A 20,905-nucleotide genomic window follows, 5' to 3' on the forward strand; every position below is an offset into this window, starting at 1 on the left:
TATTTGGGGTGCTATAACGGACTGGTTTGCTTCTACGTAACACGAAATCTGCGTTTAAATTTTGCGACAAAAGGTATTGCAGTCAATTCTGGATTTGTATTGCGTTTCTGTATGCGAAATACGGTACGGAATGATCCTTTTCATCTAGTTACGTTACGTCTTCTGTTTTGCAGTGGAACGCTCTTAAGCACTTCTCGCATACCAAAGGTTGTAGTCTGTGAACTACTTGTGGAAGCTGGGGATTTTAGGGCTACGTATAAAGTAAAAGTAGACAAGTTTTTATTTGTTTGTTATAAGTTTTCATAAATTTAATGGACCATAATGTATAAAATTTATGAGGAGTTGCAACAGGTAAATATGTTAACTATATATTTGTGTGTACATTTACCTTTGTGCGAATCATAAACCCTGCGGGGAATTCTTGAACCTTAAATGTTGGTTCCGTATATTCATATTCAGTGTCAGTTTTAAAGTCCATTTACAAATGTTTATACATGAAGGTAAGTATTTGCAACTCACAAAAAAGTAAGTGAGCAGCTAGACTGAGTCTCGCATGTCGAAAAGTGTTCTATACGAGATTACTATTCGCAGAGAGAAGTAAAGAAACTGGTTGTGTAAATTGACTGTCACTTGAGAATTGAGATAATCTAGTAGCAATTTGTAACAAAATTGCTTAATATCCAATTTTCGTTGTAGTATTTATGTTTGTTTCCTGTTTACGGTAACGAATTTTTTAAATGCTGCGTTTGAAAATTTGGCTAATAGCTGCTGCTAGATTCAAAGACTATGGTGAGTATTAAAAGTTCCCTTCCAAATTCTTTTTTTCTTCAATAATTTACATTAGAATACATTGTACCGGATACTAATGGATATTAGACTACATAGGTCAATGTTTGTTTTTGAATTTTTTCATACATTCCGGAAATTACGGAATGGGTGTTACCGTAGACATGAACCATATTTCAAAATGGTTATACGAATACTGATACAGGGATTTGTTAATTGTATTTCTAAAACAAAATTGCCAGAATTAAAAGCATGAAGGAAAGAAAACTATAAAAAGAACAAAAGATTTTGTACAACGATAAACAGCAAAAGTGCATGCAAGTTATACTATACGGATCCATACCGGTAGTATAAGTAGTAATAGGAGTAGGAACGGGTTAGAAGCCCCGCAGGGGTTCGTTAGGTTCAGTTTTGTTCTCGACATAAAATGTGGAAATTAAAGACTCCTAAATTTTTCCGTACATTTTACAATCTGTGGATCCGTATAGTAAAACTGCACCCAAAAGTATATTGAAACCTAATTAGTTTACTGAACATATATACTGAAATAGTTTTTATTCTTTTTGTGTTTACATCCTACAACTTGTCCTGTACTTCAAGGGAACAACATTAAAGTTAAATACTGGTGATGAATTATAGAAATGCCGGCAATGACTCAAATCCATAACTTGATACTTATTACTACATAAGCGTACTAGTCTGCTTTCTAAGATATCAATATGATAGCTAAAGTAAAGTTATTATTATTATGAAGAGGATACTGTTGATAAATGAAAAGTCGAACTGAAAACAATATGTAAATAATAGTGCATTTTTATTTTTTTCCTTTTGTTTGTTTGTATAAAGCAACTCTCGACATCACCAGTCTGGGTGATGAAAATACAGACATTACTGCTGTATCGCCGGTCTATACGAAAATCGAAAAAGAAGAGGAATATTATTTAGTTCCTCTCCGAAAATACTATGTGACATCACAAGGAATAGAATTGCAGTGTGCAATGAATTGAGTAGACGGTGATAATGCAAAATGGGCGACTTCAAAAAGGACAAATTGTTGGCGCTTGGCCATCTGGGCAAGTGTGACGAAAGTCGCGGCCATAGCAGAATATGCCAAGATGTGCGATGTGATCGCAGAAAATTTGCCGTGCTTGTACAGAAAAATTGCAAGAGGAAAATAAAATAGAAAACAGAAAAGTATAGAAACGTGCCTACCATGTGTAGGTGTCTTAAATGCACGAACGACTCGTATAAATATAGTTTGGACTTTTTACGTCGCGTAAAGTGTATTTTTAACAATCACAAGTGTGTCTTCTGCAGAAAATTTTTGACTTACAAAAAGCTCATTGCAGAAAGACAAAGGAAGTTCTGCCATCGGGGTGCCAACTTCTTTGGGTGTGTCGCGTGGGACAGTGTCCATGGCAACGGCCTACAAAACTCATTGGCGAGGGGTAATATTAATCGGAACAAAACACTCAATGCCAGGTCCCGTAGAATATTAATGTCGTGCGACTGCGTTGCAGGTGGCGGAACTCAAGCAACACCTCCCGTTCCCCAGCCTGTCGATAGTCACAATCCACCGTGAGCTAAATGACATGGGTCTTGTTGCATGTACAAAACCGCTGATAAGGTACCACAACGCTTTATCACGATGCTAATGATGCCACAAACATGCGACAAGTTGCTGATGACAGGGAAACGTGTGATATAGTCGAATAAATAATCGTTCATGTCCTTTCATACTACAGGTTGTGTGTATGTTTGGCGGATGTCCAAAGATTACGATCCATTGTGTGTCTTGTCAAACCGTGGTACATCAGGGCGCCTTTATGATGCTGTGGGTTGCAATATTCTGGTTTTAAGTGGGTCCTAGGTGTTAGCTTTTAACAATATCGTCACTGCCCGTGATTATATTTCAGTATTAGGGTCCATGTGCATTGTATAGCTCGGATGTTATTTCCGGGCAATAATACTATTTTCAGGATGATAACGTCCATTCACATAGCTGGAGCTATTGCTGCTTGGCTTGAAGAACATGGGAATGAAGTTAAAAAAATGGTTTAAACTAAAAAACGAAAAATGTTCGTGAAAATGTAAGTGTTCGTAAGATCTTGATGCACACACATTTTTAGATTATCACGTTTCACTCCCGTATATTATTCATATTATATTCAGACCTAAATTCCCCATTCATTACTCAAAAAGATTATACTACCAAAGCAACATTTTTGTTTTTTATGAGTTTATGAATGTTTCTTTTATGATTTTCTATAGTTTGTTATTAGTGTTACGCAATTGCAACCAAAGAAAAATTCTAAATATTGTTTCATTTTAATAATGTTTACTATTGTTAAAATACATCGAAATGCTACACTTTGGGGGAGGAAGGTCATACAAACCCCACGAGAGACATTTATTGGAGTCAGAAGTATCTTTGGTATCTATTTATGTATAAATGGGTCAGAGCCAAAGTGAACTCAAATAATTCGTATCTTTATTCACTTTTCTTACTGATATGCAAATTAAGTCGTTGTATTTCTTTAACTTGGCCTAATAAAAGTCGTAGTGAACTAACTTGGACTAAATTAGCTCTTCTGTACTCTGCAGTATTTTGAAATTGTCCATATGTAATTCTGTACAATGGCTTCACTTGTGCAACTGTTTACCTTTATGTCATTCTGAAATGACTCCAGACAATTATATTAACAAGTATGTAAAGGTCAGTACAACGTATTTTTATCAGGAGTCCTTCGTGAGTGAGTCGGCAGACATACCGCATTTGTGGCCAATTAGTTCCGGTTTCGAGTTCAAATAGAGGACAATTTCTCTCGGCAGAGAAACGGTTTGGATTCCACTTTAAGTTTATGTGACCCCTTCTAGCATAACCCGGTTGTTGCATAATAACACCAGTCGAAACAAAATCATTTCTCCCATATGTGATATAAATACATACACTTCGCGCATAAAGTATTGACGCGACGCAAGTGAAAGCTAGAGCCACAAATAAAAAGACACCGAACACATTACAAAATAAGTTAGAATACTTACGGGATAGTCAGTATTTTGTTGGACTTCCTTTCGTCGTCTTGCATGCTTTCAGTAGCTCTGGACGAGAGTTTGGAAGGTAACAAGTGGCTAATTGTCCTAAATCTTCCTGATGGCAGCTTCCAGCAGAGGCAATGTAGAGATGTCCATACCCTGTAAACGTCTCTTCATGACAGACTATAGGTTCTCTATGATGTTTAAGGCTGGACTGTACCCTGGCCAATCTTCAAAAAATGAGACACAAGCATATTTAAGTCAAGATATCACACTTTTGGCTGTATGACAAGGAGCTCATATTGCATAAAAAAGACGCTCTTTTTTTTTTTTTTTTTTTTTTTTTTTTTTTTGCAAAGGACGATTCCAATACATCGTTTAATAGCTCAAATTAGAGAAACTGATTCATAGTCTGGTTTCTAGGGAGAGTAGCTAAGTCTCCTACGCCACCATAACTAAAGAAACCCAAGACCATGATAGTGGCAGGGTGTTTTACAGATGGACATGTGTGCTGAGGAAGGGTGGAATCGTCACCAGGAAGACGGTACATTCATTGGCAGCACTAACGAAAAACGGCTTCATCAGTCCACAACACTTTTTTTTTTTTTCAGTCATTAACAGTCCGTTTCATATTTTTTTGCACAAAGCCAGTCTTTTCTTACGATGATCCTCTGTAAGAAGGCGTTTCCGGGAACTCTGTAACTTCGTAGCTCTACGTTGTCATGAATTTTCTCCTGCACCATCCGTAGAGACACACTACCAAGCAATGCAGGATTGTTTTCTTTTAATTCCCTAGAGCTGATAAAGAAGGTTGCTTCTGCAGCTACCTTTTCATGATCTTTAGCGTTCTCTGAGACACTTTCCTAGAACTAGCAGACTTTGGTTTTGGACGGGGCATTTAAGGAAGTACGCGGATGGTGTGTAAAAACGCGAAAAATATTGACACTAAGCTTTAGGCGTCAATAATTTCCGCGCGCACTGTAGAGCAAATTATTTAAACCAAAAAGTTATGCATAAAAACCATGGTTCTTGCCAACCCTGCGAATAATGTATGTATATATAGGGTACGGTGTTTCAAAACAAAAACGTTTGGAATGTGATTCCTGACACCAAGGTAAGAAAAAGTATAGACCAGCCTGGGTGCACAGATGCTTCCTTTCGGGGTTACAGGCTGCCGAAAACACAAAAAGTAAACTTTAAAGGTCCATAGCTTCAAAACTGTGAGACCGACCGTAGTCGGGTTAAGACTTCACTTAGGAATTAATATGTGCGTTATCCAAAAATGCACGTTTCAAAATCCTGGGATACTTCCACAACAATTTTTATAGAAGGAGTTTGCCTACGGGCATATAATTTGAAGTAAAAAACTACCTGTATAAAAATTGTTGCGGAAGTACCACGGATTCTGAAACTTAGGTATTTGAATAGGGCACATACTAGTTCCTAAGTAAAGTCTTGACTCGACCACGGTAGGTCCCATAGTTTCGGAATTAAAACCTTTAAGGTTAATTTTTTTTCATGTTTTCAGCACCCTGGAACTCCGAAAGGAAGCATTTGGCGCCCAGGTTGGTCTATACACCTCTCAAACGTTGTCGTTGTTGTTTGAAACTTCTGTGTATATATAGTTATAGATATTAATGGCATTATACTTGTAAAACATAATTCATTCCATATTATTTATTTAGTTTTTATTTTATTTTATTTTGTTTGTTTATTTATTTATTTATTTATTTTGACAGGTGGGTGGGGTAGAGAATGCCACGCAGAAGACACTTTAAGAGACTGCATCTACGTGCAATTGTTGCCGAAAGATGAATTTTCTAGAGGTTGCTTCTCCTGTTCTTGAAATATGGCGTATGAGTTTCTTCCTCTGTGTGACGTCCTCTTCAATATAATATCATTAGCATCTTACTTCTGTGATGTAGTATTTGATGTTGTGATGGTTTATGCCTTATTTGAGCAAAAACAGTATATGTGGTTTGCTTTGGCTTTAACGTTCATTGTGATATCATTACTTTTGAGCCAAATAGTGTCTTTGAGATGGTATTTACAGAATTTAGAAAAAAGTAATGACCGCAAAGAATATAAAAACTGGTTTGTAATTATTTTACACGTGTTACAGTGTGGTGTTTTATGGAGATATTTCAAACTCTTTATCCCTGTTGATTTGCGCTATGTGAAACACGAAGTGAGAGATTTATGCATGCTTCGCTTGATGCATGCCTTCAGTGAGGCAGCCCCGATGCTTCTTATACAATTGTATCTTCTGTGGCAAAAACCGTCCTTAAAAGACTTCAGTAATTTAAACACTGTGTCCACCATGTTATCATTGTTTAGTGTCTGTTGGGCACTGGCGTCATTCAGCAAAAATGTGAGAATTCAGAATGTTCATCGACTGGTGTTAACGTGGCTTGGGGTGATATTTCAGTTTCTGTGGCGATTAGGGACTGTAACGTCTCGGGCCACATCATTGACTGTGTACACAACGGTATACAGCTATTGGGTCTTTCTAGTGATTGGTCTTCATTGGATTAGCATGTTTTTGTGGCTTATTTCGCCCAAGAACGTTTTTCATGGGGAGAAAATATCGAAGAAGAAAAAAGCCGTGTTGTCAGCGCTGATAGCACTAATATATGTGTTTTGTTACGTGAATCTTCAAGAAGTGAACCCCAGACAAAAAATGATGTTATTTTATATTACCATGTTTTTAGAGAACACTTTGCTAATTGCCGTGTGGTTGGTTGGTGTCAGTGGTGAAGAGCCGTGGTACCAGAACAGTGTTGTTGTGATAGTGTTTACATCGTTTTTAGCGGGAATTATATTTATGATCTTGTATTATAAGTATTTTCATGTCAGTAGGTTGAGATATAAGTACAACGATAGTAACCAGTCTACTTGTGCTGGCTGTAAAGCTAACGCTTGTCCGGAACATACTCTGGTGAATTCGTCCCAAGTGTTACATGAGACTGCCTCAGAAGATGTGCTAACTCAGTATAAAGACAAAATACAACATCATCATATTTGTGGGAAAATTGGCAATGGACACTATCAACATATAAACGGAGGACCATATGTGCCTGGCGTGTTCAATTGCCGTTTTAATCCTGCTATGAAAAGGAAAAAGAAAAAGCCAACAACTTTTATTCCTCCTCCAATAATGCCATCAATTACGGACAGACTGAATGAGAATTCCAATCATATGTCTCATCCATTTTGGAAGAGGCCGTTGCCACACACGGGCTCCAGTGAAAACGAAGGAAGTATTGGTTCCCGAGTTAATATTCAACAAAAATTACAGGAGAAAAAGCAGCAGCAACTGGCTGAGCTCCGTGTGATTGAAGAAGAAATCAAGCAGGGTAAAATCCAGAGGCCACATCCCAGTGATATCAGTGAATCAGGAACGCTGAGGCAGCCTATTCCAGGAACCAAAAAACAACCTTGGTTAAGGCCAGAACCCCCTCATCTCCCTTATATTGTGCCACCACCGCGAAAGCAAAGATCCAAAACTCCTGAAGTGCTCTTAGCTCCACATTATTTGGATAGAACCTGTGTTTATTATGACTACAAGGACATCGAGTGGAAGTACAATCAAATGTACCAGTACTCTGACGAATTTAGTGGTAGTAATCACTCTGGATATTCGAAAAAGGGTGATAAAACAAACAGTAGACATGAAAAAGTGATGTATAAGTCGTATAGGATTCCTTCCGATATTGATAGTCAAATATCATTACCCCGTTCATACACTCTACCTAGAGAATTCAAGTATTACAGAAGGCCAAAATCAAGGAAGGCTGTCAGATCAGAGCACTTTATAACTTCTACTAATTCAAGTGATGGTAAGTGAATTTCTTATGTATTATATGAGATCAAATGTTTCGTTTTATTTTAATCAATGTCTGTAACATGTATACTAAATCATATGCATAGTAGCTAAATATAGAATATTTTATAGAGGTACCTCACAACTACAAAGATTTACCATGAGCTTAATTTGAATGTTGCAAGGTTCCATGAACATGTAACTACATAAAAGAACTGCCGCTTGTGTCAATGGTAAAATTGCCCACGCATTGATAAATTTCCAGCTGCACTCTTCACACTAGCTTGAGAATGCGGAATGCAATACAACTATTTTAAAACATATTCGTTTATGAGGCGACGAGAGAATGCTTTCAAAATTGGATACTTGTACAGGGTTCACATCAAATTCTGACCTTGATTTCCGTAAATCTGTACCAAGATTTCCCTGATTTGCAACACTGAAACACTGACAACAGGATCATTCATGGTTAGGATTTAGAAAACAATTTTTCTGACCCTTTATTTGACCTAGATCCTTACAAACAACACTGCTTTCTATTGCGTTATATACACGATAACCACAATGAACGTTTAATTAGCACTATTGCTTTTATATACATGATTTGCGAATCACTTGTTTAGATACTTACAACTTTCGTCAAGGGTACATCCAGATCGATCAATATTGCAGAAACTTTGTTTCCCGAGGGTGTTTTTTTTAATGCTTTCTTGGCTTGTAGAAAGATTTTCACTGCGAATTGCTACTTACCATATTATGGGCAATGTAGCTCGCTGCAACACACGATTAGCTTTTAGGGCAACATTGCTTACGAATAAATATCCTGTATTTTGTATCCAAAATACAAAAGTAGTTTAAAAACTGCGAAATGATGGTCAGGAAGACGTGTTTCAACTATAAAAACAAACCGAATTATTTTAAGGGGAATTTCTCAGTGTTCGCCAATTAAAGGCTTAATTGGCTTCCATCGTTCCCATAGCCGTCCAGCGATCTCCTTTTTATGTTGGAAATATAGAATGAGTTTATTTTCTTACTGTAATACTTACCATGAGTCAAACTTCTTATATTTAGAATACAATAAAACACAAGTATCAAACAATACATATAACCAAACGAAATTTTTATATCTGGATACTCTGAATAAACACTTAAACATAAAGCCTATCATTATTTGGCCTATCATCTCTCTAATTATGTACAACCAACAAATCTAACGATTTTTTTCTCTTCTGTAGTATTTGTGTTTTTATTTATATTCATCGCTTGGTTTAAGGACCTCGAATTAACTAACTTACGGAAGTAACGGCCAAGATCTGGAGCAACAGATTCAATCTTGAAGTCCTGATTTTAAACAAAAAATGTTGTTGAGTTTAGTATTTTATAGTGTACCAGGAATTTTACACGTCAAATTAGATAGTGTATTTGATTAAAACGCAATAGTGTATTTTTCCTTTTTCCTCCGTAATGTAATTGTGGATAACTAGTTGTTGCTCCCAAGCCTCCGGCCCTCTGTACCTCATAGATTAAACTCATGTTTAATTCAAAGCTGTAATTCTTGCCCTAATAATAAGCAACGAAGTACGCTCATGTTCAGTGTCGTCATTATCCATTTTCAAATAATTAAGTTGAAGCAATACAGTTCAAGTTCCAACTAAATCGTCACAATTGTTCTAAATCTGCAAATTACCTACACACTAGCACCATCTATTGACATCAGGCAGGCAGGTATCGCAAATAGACACACCTATTAGCTTGACATGTACTGTTAGGAATTAGCGTTACTCACAGACTGACATGTTTTTATTATAAATAGGTTGCCATTTTAAACTTAGTCTTGAGAATTACGGCCAATCGGCAGCATCGGACAGCGTTTGTTTAAATGAGATATTAGTGTTTTTTTTTTTCTTTCTTTCTTTCTTTCTTCCTAAGCTTGAAGTTTTAAGAAATTTCGAAACTCCTGAGGTTTCTTTATTTCTAACGATACTTTTATTATTTCATTCTTTTATATATTTCTTTCTGAATCTGTCTTGATAGTGGGCAGCTAAAAAAAAATCCGTGACTCTTCTGTGAAATTCAGCAGATTTCCGTGTCTTTTGGCATGTTTTCAAGTTTTCCACTCATTTTAATTTATCTGACTTTTCAAACTCAGTGTGAACTCTGTTATGTATATATATATATATATTATGGTATTTGTATCCAAACTTCGAGGTCATTTTTCTCGTGTCTTCTATGGATGGATGTGTTTAAAAATAATTTCATTGAATTCTGCATCGTAAAGTGCAGTTAAAAATGTATCCAAGCGTGGGCACTTTTTACCATTGGTAAGAACGGCAGTTCTTTATGAGTGTTGAATAATTTACCTTACTTCCATAATTGTTTGTTTTATAAATATGAAAAACTTCGTACAAACCTCAAATTTTATAATGTTAGCAGTCTAACGGTGGAAAATATCGTATTTTCTTTATAAGTACTTTAGCATTAAAGCAATATATTTTTAGACTACTTCGCGCATATTTCAGCCTAGGACTTCTCTATCTAAACGGAATAATACGTTTACTCATCTACGTAGGAACAATAATTTTGGCCACTTGACTGTAATCTTCAGCATGTCCTTTCTAGATGGTAGCTCTTATGTCCATAATAGTACATTCTCTTGAGAAATGCTACCCTTATCATCTTGCTTTAGCGTTGCAGATTTTAATTATATGAAGTCTGTATTTACTGAAATAAAACTGCCGTGTTTTGTATTATGTTTCCGAAGTATCAGTGTTGCCAAACCAAATTTTTGTGTTTTAAATTTCTTGCTTCATTTTAAGTAATATTGTTGTACTTCCGGCATGAAAGAAATTCAAAGATTTTTTCCCTATTAATATATACATAATCTAAATTACCTTTGTCCAAATCAAACTTCGGATTCTTTGTTCTGGTCAAAGATACGCTTCCACGATAAAAGACACTATGTGTAAATTTTTTACGTCTTTGATAGAATGTTAGGAATTACACAGATGCGTGGATAATACTTTCCTATTTAAACCTATCTATGCACTTAGGAATTCTGATTTGATATTCTTATAATAACCAACACGTCAAACGTTCTGTACCCTGTGCTTCGATTATTTGAAGAACCCATATCTGTAGCATATCGTCACTGAACAACTACCTTAAAATTCTCTCATTAGCATGCTAACTGGCAATATACCTCAAACTTTAGCAAAGAATTCGGTCGTGCAAATAACCTCATCGGAAAAGAAAATTCGTTTATATATATATAGCGCAAATGCTTATACTGAACTTACATATAGTACAGTAAAATATATATACATATATTACTTGGCTGTTTTCAGAATTTTCTGGTAAGCAAAATACATTACCCTAAGAGCCTTAAATGCTAAGTAATTTAATCTTAAATAGTTTTGAAAACATTAAGTGAAAGAGCAGCAATTAGAAAAGAACCAAATTTCAAAGCCAACTTTTAAAAATAAATAAATGCTGCCAGGTCAAAAGCGTTTCATATCAGTGTATAGGTAATTTAAAGCTATTTTTGATGAGCATTCGAATGACTATATTATGCAATGTCAGTTCAGTCAATTAATAATGAGAAATAGGAATTTTGCCAAATAATTTGACATCAAAACCCAATAATTTACGTGTTCTGACAACTCCTTCTTTTCAGATGTGTGTAAAAAGAGGCAGCGCATCTTATTCTCGTTCGTTCCTTCATAAATATTCCTTCAGTATTCATCATCTGTTGACGCATTGTCAAATTGTGAAAAAAAGAAAATATAAGCTATCAGAATATGCTAATGATTTTAACTACATCATGATGTTTGATATTAGAGTTTGTAGGAGTGGATTTCAGTAAGCTTTTCTGCATCATTGGTAGTAATTTCAAGCTTGGCGTGTTCGTGATGATACCCTGATCACAAACTCAGTAAGGCTCACGGATTCTCAACGAAAGTTTCTATTTAATTATAATGAGCTAGGGATTAACATTTCAAAGCAAGAATTCGATTTGAAGTTTTTTTAGCTATCCACTACTGTTATCAGTGTAAATGTGGTTCACGAATAGTAGGAGCTTGCATATATATATCACATACATTATATTGTCCTCCGAATGCGAATAATATTTGTGAACTGAAAGAAACGCATCACCAACAAAATGAGGCGACAGAGTCCTGTAACAGCAGTAACAGGAATAAATGTAATCTTGTAATTGACTGTACGTATAGAAAAGTGTAATATAATTAAAATTACTAAAAGCTATAACCTTTTTTCCTGGTTTAGATGTGGGTAGGGAATTCGAAATGTCGTCAAAAGTGTTCTTATTTACTAGTGTTAGACTGTTACTTGATTCTTCATTATGAAATAACTAGAAAATATAATTTCTTATAGGAATACGTACTACTTTGCTTTGTTTATTATCTACTAATGTTCACAAATATTATTCGAATTGCTACGTTTATAATAACTGTTTAAGGTAACGTTTGATAGAAATTAATGAAGTTAATACCCGGCAGTAATTGATTTTTAAAATGCTCTGTTCTAAGCATTTATACTATTTGAAGCTTCATAATTCGATTGTACTTTTCGTTCCAGGTGATGTGGATTCAGAAAATGACATGGATCATTTGGAAATTCCTCATCAACTTTATCACGTAAGGCCGTCCCGATTAAGACCGTACCAATTGTTTCGAGGGTATGGGACTAGAAACCTACACGAAACAAAATTGTGATATATGAACCTGCCTTGTTGCCAAAGATTGTGATCTAATTTTATTATTATTATTATTATAAACGCATAATACTCAGGAAGTTTCACACTTCACAAAACTGTTTTTAACTTAATTTTTCATTTTTTTAAAAAAATGAATTCTGTAGTTCTTTCATATCTAGAATGGTATATAATTTTTATATTTTGCAATACAAATACTGTATTTTGTAATAAAAAGAACTATTTATAAATAAAAGGAAGATTTCTTTGTTTAATTTAAAATGTAAAAACTTGACATTTTTGTGAAAACTTTTATTTATTTATCCGATTACACTTAAGGCAACATTCATTTCGGATAGGAAAGCATTCAAATTATTTAGGGATAGGAAGTAAATATACTGTAAAAATGATTTCTATGTTTTAACGTGTACCCCTAAATAAGGATTTCAAAAAAATCAACTATTTAGTGTAACTAGATACGATATTTCTGATTTGAAATTTATTTTTAAATTTGTTGTGAAAGTACCAAAATTGTACATGAAGGCAAACAAACTGTTCGCTTTTCAAATATCTATTTGTTCGAAGTATGAAAGGATCTAGTTTTCGGAATGACGTAATTAATTAATATGATGATGAAAATATTTTCTTTATACGCTATAGTTTAAGCCCCATGGTGTCTTAATCTGTTACAACGTGAACCAAAATTCATTCTTCAACCCGTGTCCAATAAAAATGTAATTTTTTTATGCAAGAGAGAAAGGAATATATAGGGTGTAGCATGGGGAAAAGTAAACGGGAGGTGATATGTGCAGTTCTTGGCATAAGGAATCGTTTTCTTTCTTTCTTTACAGAAATATAAAAGGAAAACATGTGAATTTAATTCGTAAAAAAATAAATTTTCTGAATATTTTAAAGTTTAAGATTTTTCAAAAAATATAAATGTCTTCCATTTTCTTCGAAAATAGCTAAAATCAATACAAGTTTAATTTAACATTTGGATATATCTGTTAATAGTGGGTGTTTCCTGTTGAAATTTCTATGCGAGAAATTTAGAGGTTGCATTTTAAGGACCCAGTGATCTATTGAAAAAGGATAGGCAGTATTTCTAATCATTACAGTGTTCCACAAAAAACCTTCAGCAGACATCTGTTTCATTCTCTAGATAAAATCTAAAAAACTACATTAAATTGATTTTAAAAATTAAATTGTGAACCCCACACAGATAAAACCTAAATAATACTTCACTGCAACTTGTTTAGTTTCGATTCTCGATGGACTTAACCGCAACTGATTGATGGACCAAGGGGTTTAAATGCAAGATAAATTTTCGAGATAATCCTTGCAAGGTATTGAAGGTTGGAAATTGGATCTGGTTTACACAAAAGAGAAGTTAGCCTGGTTCCAAGTGAGACTAATCTCCGTTTCTGCCCTGCATTCAGTGTGCATTGTTATCCCGTTGAATAGTATCATCCGTTGAATAGTAGTATGTTTTGGATGGTTTCGAAAAGGGCAAAGGTGAGGTACGTTATTCATGTCCATGCTTGTGCGTTACTAATGTCCCTTAAGAAACTAACGACTAAATGAATCAGTCAAACATTTTGCTGACAATTCGTAATCGTTAAGCGAATTCCTAACGATTAAAATATTAATAACTCTTTTCCCCTCCCAAAACACATATAAAGTGCATCTTATTACAGAATTTTTTGCGGGTTATTTCATAAATTTTAATGGGCGGTTCCATAACAGTAATTGACAAAAGTAGATTATTGCAGTCCCATTTCCCAAAGTGAAAATTGTATCTGGTATTAACTTGTTTTTTCCAAGTCAGACCCTCTTCCTCAAAGAAGGGTAAATCTGAAATGAATTACAGGAAACATGTTTTCATGTGACTGTGTATTTTAAGGGTCCATAGAATCTTCTACTTTCAATCTTCCAGAACAACAAATATTTTTTATGGCCATTTTAGTCATTCTTGTTCATATTAGACAGAAATTTAATATAAATCCCTATTTGGTAACGGAGTGTCACGATTTGTCGTCTATTTTTTCTTTCTTTGCAATATAGTTTTACAATATTTTATTTTTTTAACATTATTTACCATCTCGTTCGGGAGTACCTCCGATCAAAGAATAGCGAATGGTAATATAAATAAAGCAGCACTTCTCAAACAGAGTCTTCGAATCTTTCCAATAAAGACATAAAAAACATTCAAATGAATTGAGTCTCACACCTGCCTGAGAACCTCAGAGTTGAGCAACAACTTTCTCTCCCAGAACTTAGGAAATTTATGACACTGTAGTCTTCCTGCGTACTCTTTCCAACAGTGAAAGAGGTTACCAAGTTAGGGTTTTCATTTTTTGTATAGTACACACTTACGTTAAATAATGATAAAATTACAGTAACGTATCTTTTTATTATTATTATTATTAGCTATTAAGATTATAGCCACTACTGGCAACTTCGCTAAGAGTCGGGAAGATGAGAATCAATACAATTCTACAAGTGCCTTTTTATTGAGAATTAAAGTCCACTCCCTTTTTCAAGCATTTAGCTCTGCAGGTTAGACTTTCCGTACAATAATAGTGGTTTGTATGTAAACATTTTGGAATATGTATTCTTCTTTCCATTCTCGACAACTTCAATTGCTTGAAATCCTTCTTATGCGACAGATGCTAGTAATTGCCTCTGTTAGTGTCCCTTATACATAAGTAAAGACGCTTTTCAATCCGGATCTTTGAAAAGAAAAGAATACGATGGTACGCTTTATTTAGACAATGCTAATAATGCAGGAGCTGTGTATAAGTCTAATATTAATGTCAGTGGCGCTAGTGAAATATCAAGAATTATCAATAGAAAACTGCTCAAAGATGGTGAACAAATTATAAAGTATGATAGAGTTATTTGGAATTTTGATTTAATTTGTGGTGGTTCAATTCACTTTAATGTACAATCCGAACAACCGTAATGTATTCAAATTTCAAGCTGTCCCACTGAGAATCGAATCCAAAACCCCACGCACCAAAGGCGCGTGCGCTAGACCACCGTGTAGAGATTGATTTACATAGTTGGCATAATGAACCAAAACTTTCATTGCATTGTTTTACGAAGAACTTTCAAATGAGTGAGTGAAAAATGCGAAGTTGAAAGGGCATTTGGAAACGAAACATGCAAATATGAAAAATAAACCTGTCGAATTCTTTTGCAGAGATGTGTCGAAAATTTAAATAAACGGAAAGTTGTTTCTAATGTAGGTTCGTAAACACAATACCTTAGACATTTCCTATATTGTAAGTTCATATTATGAAGAGCGGAAAACCCATTTTACACTATCTAAGGAAATTAAATACCAATTTCATACAGTTACTAGCTGTATCAATGATATGGCTAATAACCTAGAATCTGAACTTAATCAGTAGAATAAAAGAAATCCGAATTATGTTCCTATCCTCTTCATCTTTTATTTCCTGAAGTACTTCCTCTATTCCATAAACCGCTTCTTCCTTATCTACCTCCCCTTTTGCTACTCTGAATTTATATCCTAGACTTAAAAACTGCTTCTCTTCGTCAGTAATCTCAATATCTCCTATGATTACCACTCTTTTCTCGTCTATTGTCTTCTCTTGTTTCCAGCCTATTCTCTTACCTTTCTCTCTTTTTTTCTTCTGAATTTTTCCTCCCACACTTTCATGTCCTTCATTGTGAATTCTCTTGTAAAAATGCCCAACTTTCTTCTCTTTTGCTCTTATTTCTCTCCTTTATATCGTTTATTTCCCTCTTCTTCCTTTTTATCTTGTTCCAAATTAATTACTTCTCCATTTTCTTGAGTAGCTTTCTCCATCTAATGGTCCTGCAATCTACCCCTTTCTTATTGACTCTTAATCCTTTGGGCGTAACTACTTCTTGCAAGCAGATCCTAAGAAATTTCTCTCTTTCCTCTTACTATCGTTCCACTTGCCAATTTTTCTCCTCAGTTCCGGAAAATGGCCTATAACTATTCTATCAGGCCTTATTTCCATTTTGTACTAATACACAATAACTCACTAAGCAAGGCTATGTGATAATATGTTAAAAAAAAAAAAAACTATCACGTAACGCTTTTAATACAATAACTGTGTCTTCATCAGACTTCCACTCCTTATGCCTGCTTGGGAGTTGGTCATCACTCATATACTCTCCGGATATCAGCTTTTAATTAGGCTCCGCCCCTTCATTAAAAAGTAACACTTGTGTGGCTTTCACTTTCACTTTTTAGTTGCACACGTGTCCAATTAACAGTTTACTTTTTTCGCTGGATACATTTTGTCCTCTAATTATCCTTATTATTTTTTATCTTTCTTTCTTTCTTCTTCCTTTTCATTTCTTCTTCTGTAAGCAGAATCTTCTACTCTTTATTTATCGAACATCCTGCATTACAATTCATCACTTTGTCTTCTGCCTTCATAATCTCCCTGGCTTGCTTCCATTTTCTCACCAAAGTTCTGTTCTCTACTTCTATGACCTCTGCTCCTTCCCACCTTTTCCTGTGGTTTGTCTCTTTTTGATGCTTGTATATCGCATTGTTGTCCTTTTTTTAATCTTACATCATCCTGGTGCTGTTTATCCTTTCTTGCATTTTCTTTTGTTTCTCCTGTGTAAATTTTGTTACACTCCGCGCATCCTACTCTATATGTTACTCCCCTTTGATCTTGAGCTCCTCTGTGGCTAAGCGGTTAGCGTACGCGCCTTTGGCGTGGGAGACCCGGGTTCGATTCCCGGCGGGAGCTCATGTGGTTCGGATTCCACGTCTCATATAGCCTCGCTGCTGAACGGAACGATAAACAAAATCAACTCAACTTCCCTTTGATCTTTGTCCGCTATTGCTTTTCTTTTGGTTCTTCTGACTAGTTCAGTTATTCTGCTTCCTGCTTTCCGAAGCATTCTCTTTATCTTCTCTGTTTCTTTGCCTAGGATTTCTATTCCAAACCATTTTTTGTTCTAGTCTTCTTCCTCTTTCTTTCTCTCTCTTGCTATGTTTCTTGTGACTCTATCCTCTTCGTTGTATCCATTTCCCCGTAAGTGTGTCCAGAACTTCTTTAGATCAGTTTTCCTCTGTTCATTTTTGTTTAGGTTGCCTATTCTTTCTTCCATGCTTTTTATGAAATTCTTTGTACTGTGCATAACCTCTGACCTGCACCTAACTATTCGCAAAGGCATTTTTACAACCTTTACCCTTTCCCTACCACAGTCAACTTCTGGTCACCCACAAGTTTTTGAAGTTTCCAATCTAAATCCCCACTAAATAAATCAAAATCCACCCTCACACATATCTAACCAAGCTAGCAAACTAAATGGCCGGGCTTTCATTAATGGTTGCACAAAATGCCATGTAGAATAATTTTAGGCGCAATAATGGACGGAAACATCAAACAGAATACGGTCTTTTGTAAAATGGACCTGTAGCGTAGTTCCAGTCTACACAAAAGTCCAGGGAAGCCTACTTTTCCACAAGAATATAGGTAGACAGAAGAAATGTCTCAGACAATCGCTCGTTCATTGCACCTACAAGCGGATACATGTCTTCACATCACATAAAATTACTACTACAGCAAAAGAGCAATTTTTCTCCCGAGTGTCGATTCAGAAGGAAAATCATAACGCAGCATTCTTTATTGTCTCTCCGCTGCAAACATTACAAAACATGAATTGGAAGCAATAATAATTCAGCCAACGACCTTACGCTATTAATTTCAAGTCTCATGTCACGTATTATCACATTGAATAAAGGAACTCCAGTGGCGTATACAGAAGACAATGTGGAAGTTTTCTTTCAAAACAGATGAAGATACCAATTTTGAACACAAGAAATACAGCAAAGGTTACGGCGAACTGCCAAAACTTTCTCTTTGATATTTTTATATTAAATCCTTACTTATCAGAACAGCAAAAAATCGCTGTGTACAAATTGTTGTAATAATATAGAGATGTATTCTCATACAGCCCAGAAGATATTAATTATTTTAGGGGATATGCACATAAGATACGGACAGATAAATGCGCATTTCATTTCATCTCTGTTCCCAACGGGACCAAATTGGTAAACAAATTCAGCAATTGTTAGACGCTAACATTATAACAGACATCACACTACCAGTTTTTCATCTCCTTTGCTGGTAGTAAATCATATTATCATACAACATAGCGCGACGTGGACTCACAAATTAAGGCCGGCCGTATATTGCCCAGAGGTCAAGATAGTCGAACGGAGGTTCAGTACTGTGAGCAATGCAACAACACTTCGTATAGCATTTTAACTCGAACATGTGCTAGACAAAGGCCTCTCCAACGCTGTGACACACAGTCAATGCGTTCAGCCCTGCGTCAGTTTGGCTTGCCTTTCTCTGGTCAATATGCAGCAGGCTAAGGTCATTGTAAATGCTTTGCTGGGAAGTCGATTTTTACCAAAAGTACAGTTATTTTCAAATGAACGTACATTAGACCAGGCATTCCCAACTTTTGAGTGATGACACTATTGAACGCCCATAATATAGCGACACACTTTTTAAAATTATTATTATTATTATTAATGATAAATTATAGAACTAAGTTTTTATAGAAGTAGTGACTATGTAGTACTGAGCATTTTTGCTGCCGTTGGAGGTGTTGACTGAAAGAGAGACTTTCAAAATTAATTTTAACTAATTGTATGATTCGTGATTCTAAACTTTGGCTACACGACACACCGGTTGGGAACCAATGGATTTGATGCTAATCATCATATACACGAAATAAGAATCGTTATATGCAGAATAAAACTGAAAATCGTATTACATGTGCATATTCAGAAGTCATCGCGTCAACTAAAGATTCCGCGTAAATATATGCATAGAAGTTTCAATCAATATAAACGGAAAATACGACGAAATGTATATATCAATCGTCATCACATGTAACAGAGAGAAGAACTAATTTGAACCTTAGACTATTTTATGATTCTAAACGACTTTACTGCTATTGTTAACTCACGAGACGAAATTTGATATTCATTTGAAATAGAGAATTAAAAACACTTCGACAAGTATAGTACTCTGCAGCAATCTAACACGATTTAGAGTACGTTTGTTTTATCTTGGCACACTTCCCGCCAGTGCCCTTGGTTGATCTTTAAACTATTTTCTGCTAGCGCTCATATGGACGTTTTAAACCAATAGACGTCTTATTGGCTGTTGTCAGCCAGCCCATCAAATGAGGTCATTGCTATTTGGCGGATAGTTGAAATGCTTAGTTGCCACGCGAACAAGTGTGTTTCACTGATTTGTGAGTGTGTGACATCTTGCTGTGTTTCCTAGCATATTGTACTCTCAACTTACCTGTGGTGTGGCAACAATGTGTTGTAGACAGAACCATCCTTTACGCGGGATGCGTGCCTAGAAAAACGTACTCGAAACCACACTCATCTAAGAGTTGTAATTAGCGATTATTAAAAGGTTGAACTACTTTCAAGGTGAGATGCTTCTTCGAATTCTTATTGGTTGATTTGAGACATTCCATTATATCAAACCTAGGTAATTAGATTCCTATACTATTTATAATTCGTTTGCGATATTTTAGATTAAAGGAATAATCTAAATTACGAATCCCTTCACGTTAATTTGTATAATTTTACTTAAGATTAATAAATAAAATAACGCAAGACTTACAATTTATGTAACACGCTTTAGCTTAAAAATAACTATTAAATTGCGTGGTAAGAGGTCTAGACAGGTTTTCAGCTCAAAAATATTAATGTCACAGCTATGACGTCTTATTATACTTTATAGTACCAATAAGTAACGCACATTTTTTCACGCGATATTATACTGATCTGGGACTTGAAAAATGAAGAAGAATTCGCACTGTAGTCGCCAGTTGTTCGACCACGTGTACCTCTAACAACAGAAGGGTGAACTACTGAGCAAAAAAGACAAACTCGAGTAAATTTCTCAACGGAATAGTCTGCGTGTATGGGAAAGACTTTATGGACCGTAGCAACATCACTAGGTGGCGCAAATTCTTTGAAGAGATCAGTGTGAACCTTGCGCATTTGGCACGTGCTGAACATTCAGTAACAGCATCAAGCGAACAGAATATCTCGGCCATTGAAGAAGCAATCGTAATGACAGGCGATTTCATCTTCGAACATTTCGTACAGTACAGTGTAAGACATAGTGCATGACAAATTGAAATTTCGTAGTGCCGGAAAACCTCACAGATGCCCAAAGCTAGCGAATGATGACGTGTCTAAACCACTTGGCAAGGTACGCTGAAGGATATACTTTTCTGAAAGGTGTAGTTACAGACTATGAGTTCTGGGCATGCCACTACACGCCTGAAATAAAGTAGGAATCCATGAAAGTGGAACATACAGATTCCCCTAACAAAGAATTCAAGATGATTCAATCTACGAAAAAAGTGCTGATGATTATATTCTGGGTTCTACTGGATTTTCTTACACGCAGGGTCACTGTAAATACTGGATCGGATGAAGGAACATTGTCAAAATTGCGTTCTGCGCTTCGTGACAAACGCCTAAC

At 35.5% G+C, this 20,905-nt stretch overlaps 1 protein-coding gene across 2 annotated transcripts; it reads left to right on the top strand.

Annotated features, from left to right (window-relative positions):
• The first annotated feature begins 165 nt into the window (after nucleotides 1–165).
• LOC145673182 (uncharacterized) lies at nucleotides 166–12,561 on the top strand. Of its 2 annotated transcripts, none has more exons than XM_081742647.1 (3): nucleotides 166–351; nucleotides 5,562–7,661; nucleotides 12,242–12,561. In XM_081742647.1, exons 2-3 carry the CDS (start codon nucleotides 5,672–5,674, stop codon nucleotides 12,376–12,378), a joined length of 2,127 nt encoding a protein of 708 aa, XP_081598773.1. In that variant the 5' UTR covers nucleotides 166–351; nucleotides 5,562–5,671; the 3' UTR covers nucleotides 12,379–12,561. The 2 variants fall into 2 exon arrangements, with proteins under 2 accessions (XP_081598773.1, XP_081598781.1); XM_081742655.1 differs by lacking the exon at nucleotides 166–351 and adding an exon at nucleotides 635–789.
• Nucleotides 12,562–20,905: the final 8,344 nt, after the last annotated feature.

This window comes from Thermobia domestica, chromosome 2, assembly GCF_964235325.1.
Source record: "Thermobia domestica chromosome 2, izTheDome1.hap1.1, whole genome shotgun sequence".
In the NCBI taxonomy this organism is placed as follows: Eukaryota; Metazoa; Arthropoda; class Insecta; order Zygentoma; family Lepismatidae; genus Thermobia; species Thermobia domestica.

What these genes read in the sequence shown, in the direction of transcription:
- LOC145673182 (XM_081742647.1), top strand. Translation starts at nt 5,672, where the DNA reads ATGGCGTATGAGTTTCTTCCTCTGTGTGACGTCCTCTTCAATATAATA. An exon ending in TTCTACTAATTCAAGTGATG is followed by an intron (nt 7,662 to 12,241) that starts GTAAGTGAATTT and finishes TTTTCGTTCCAG; the next exon opens with GTGATGTGGATTCAGAAAAT.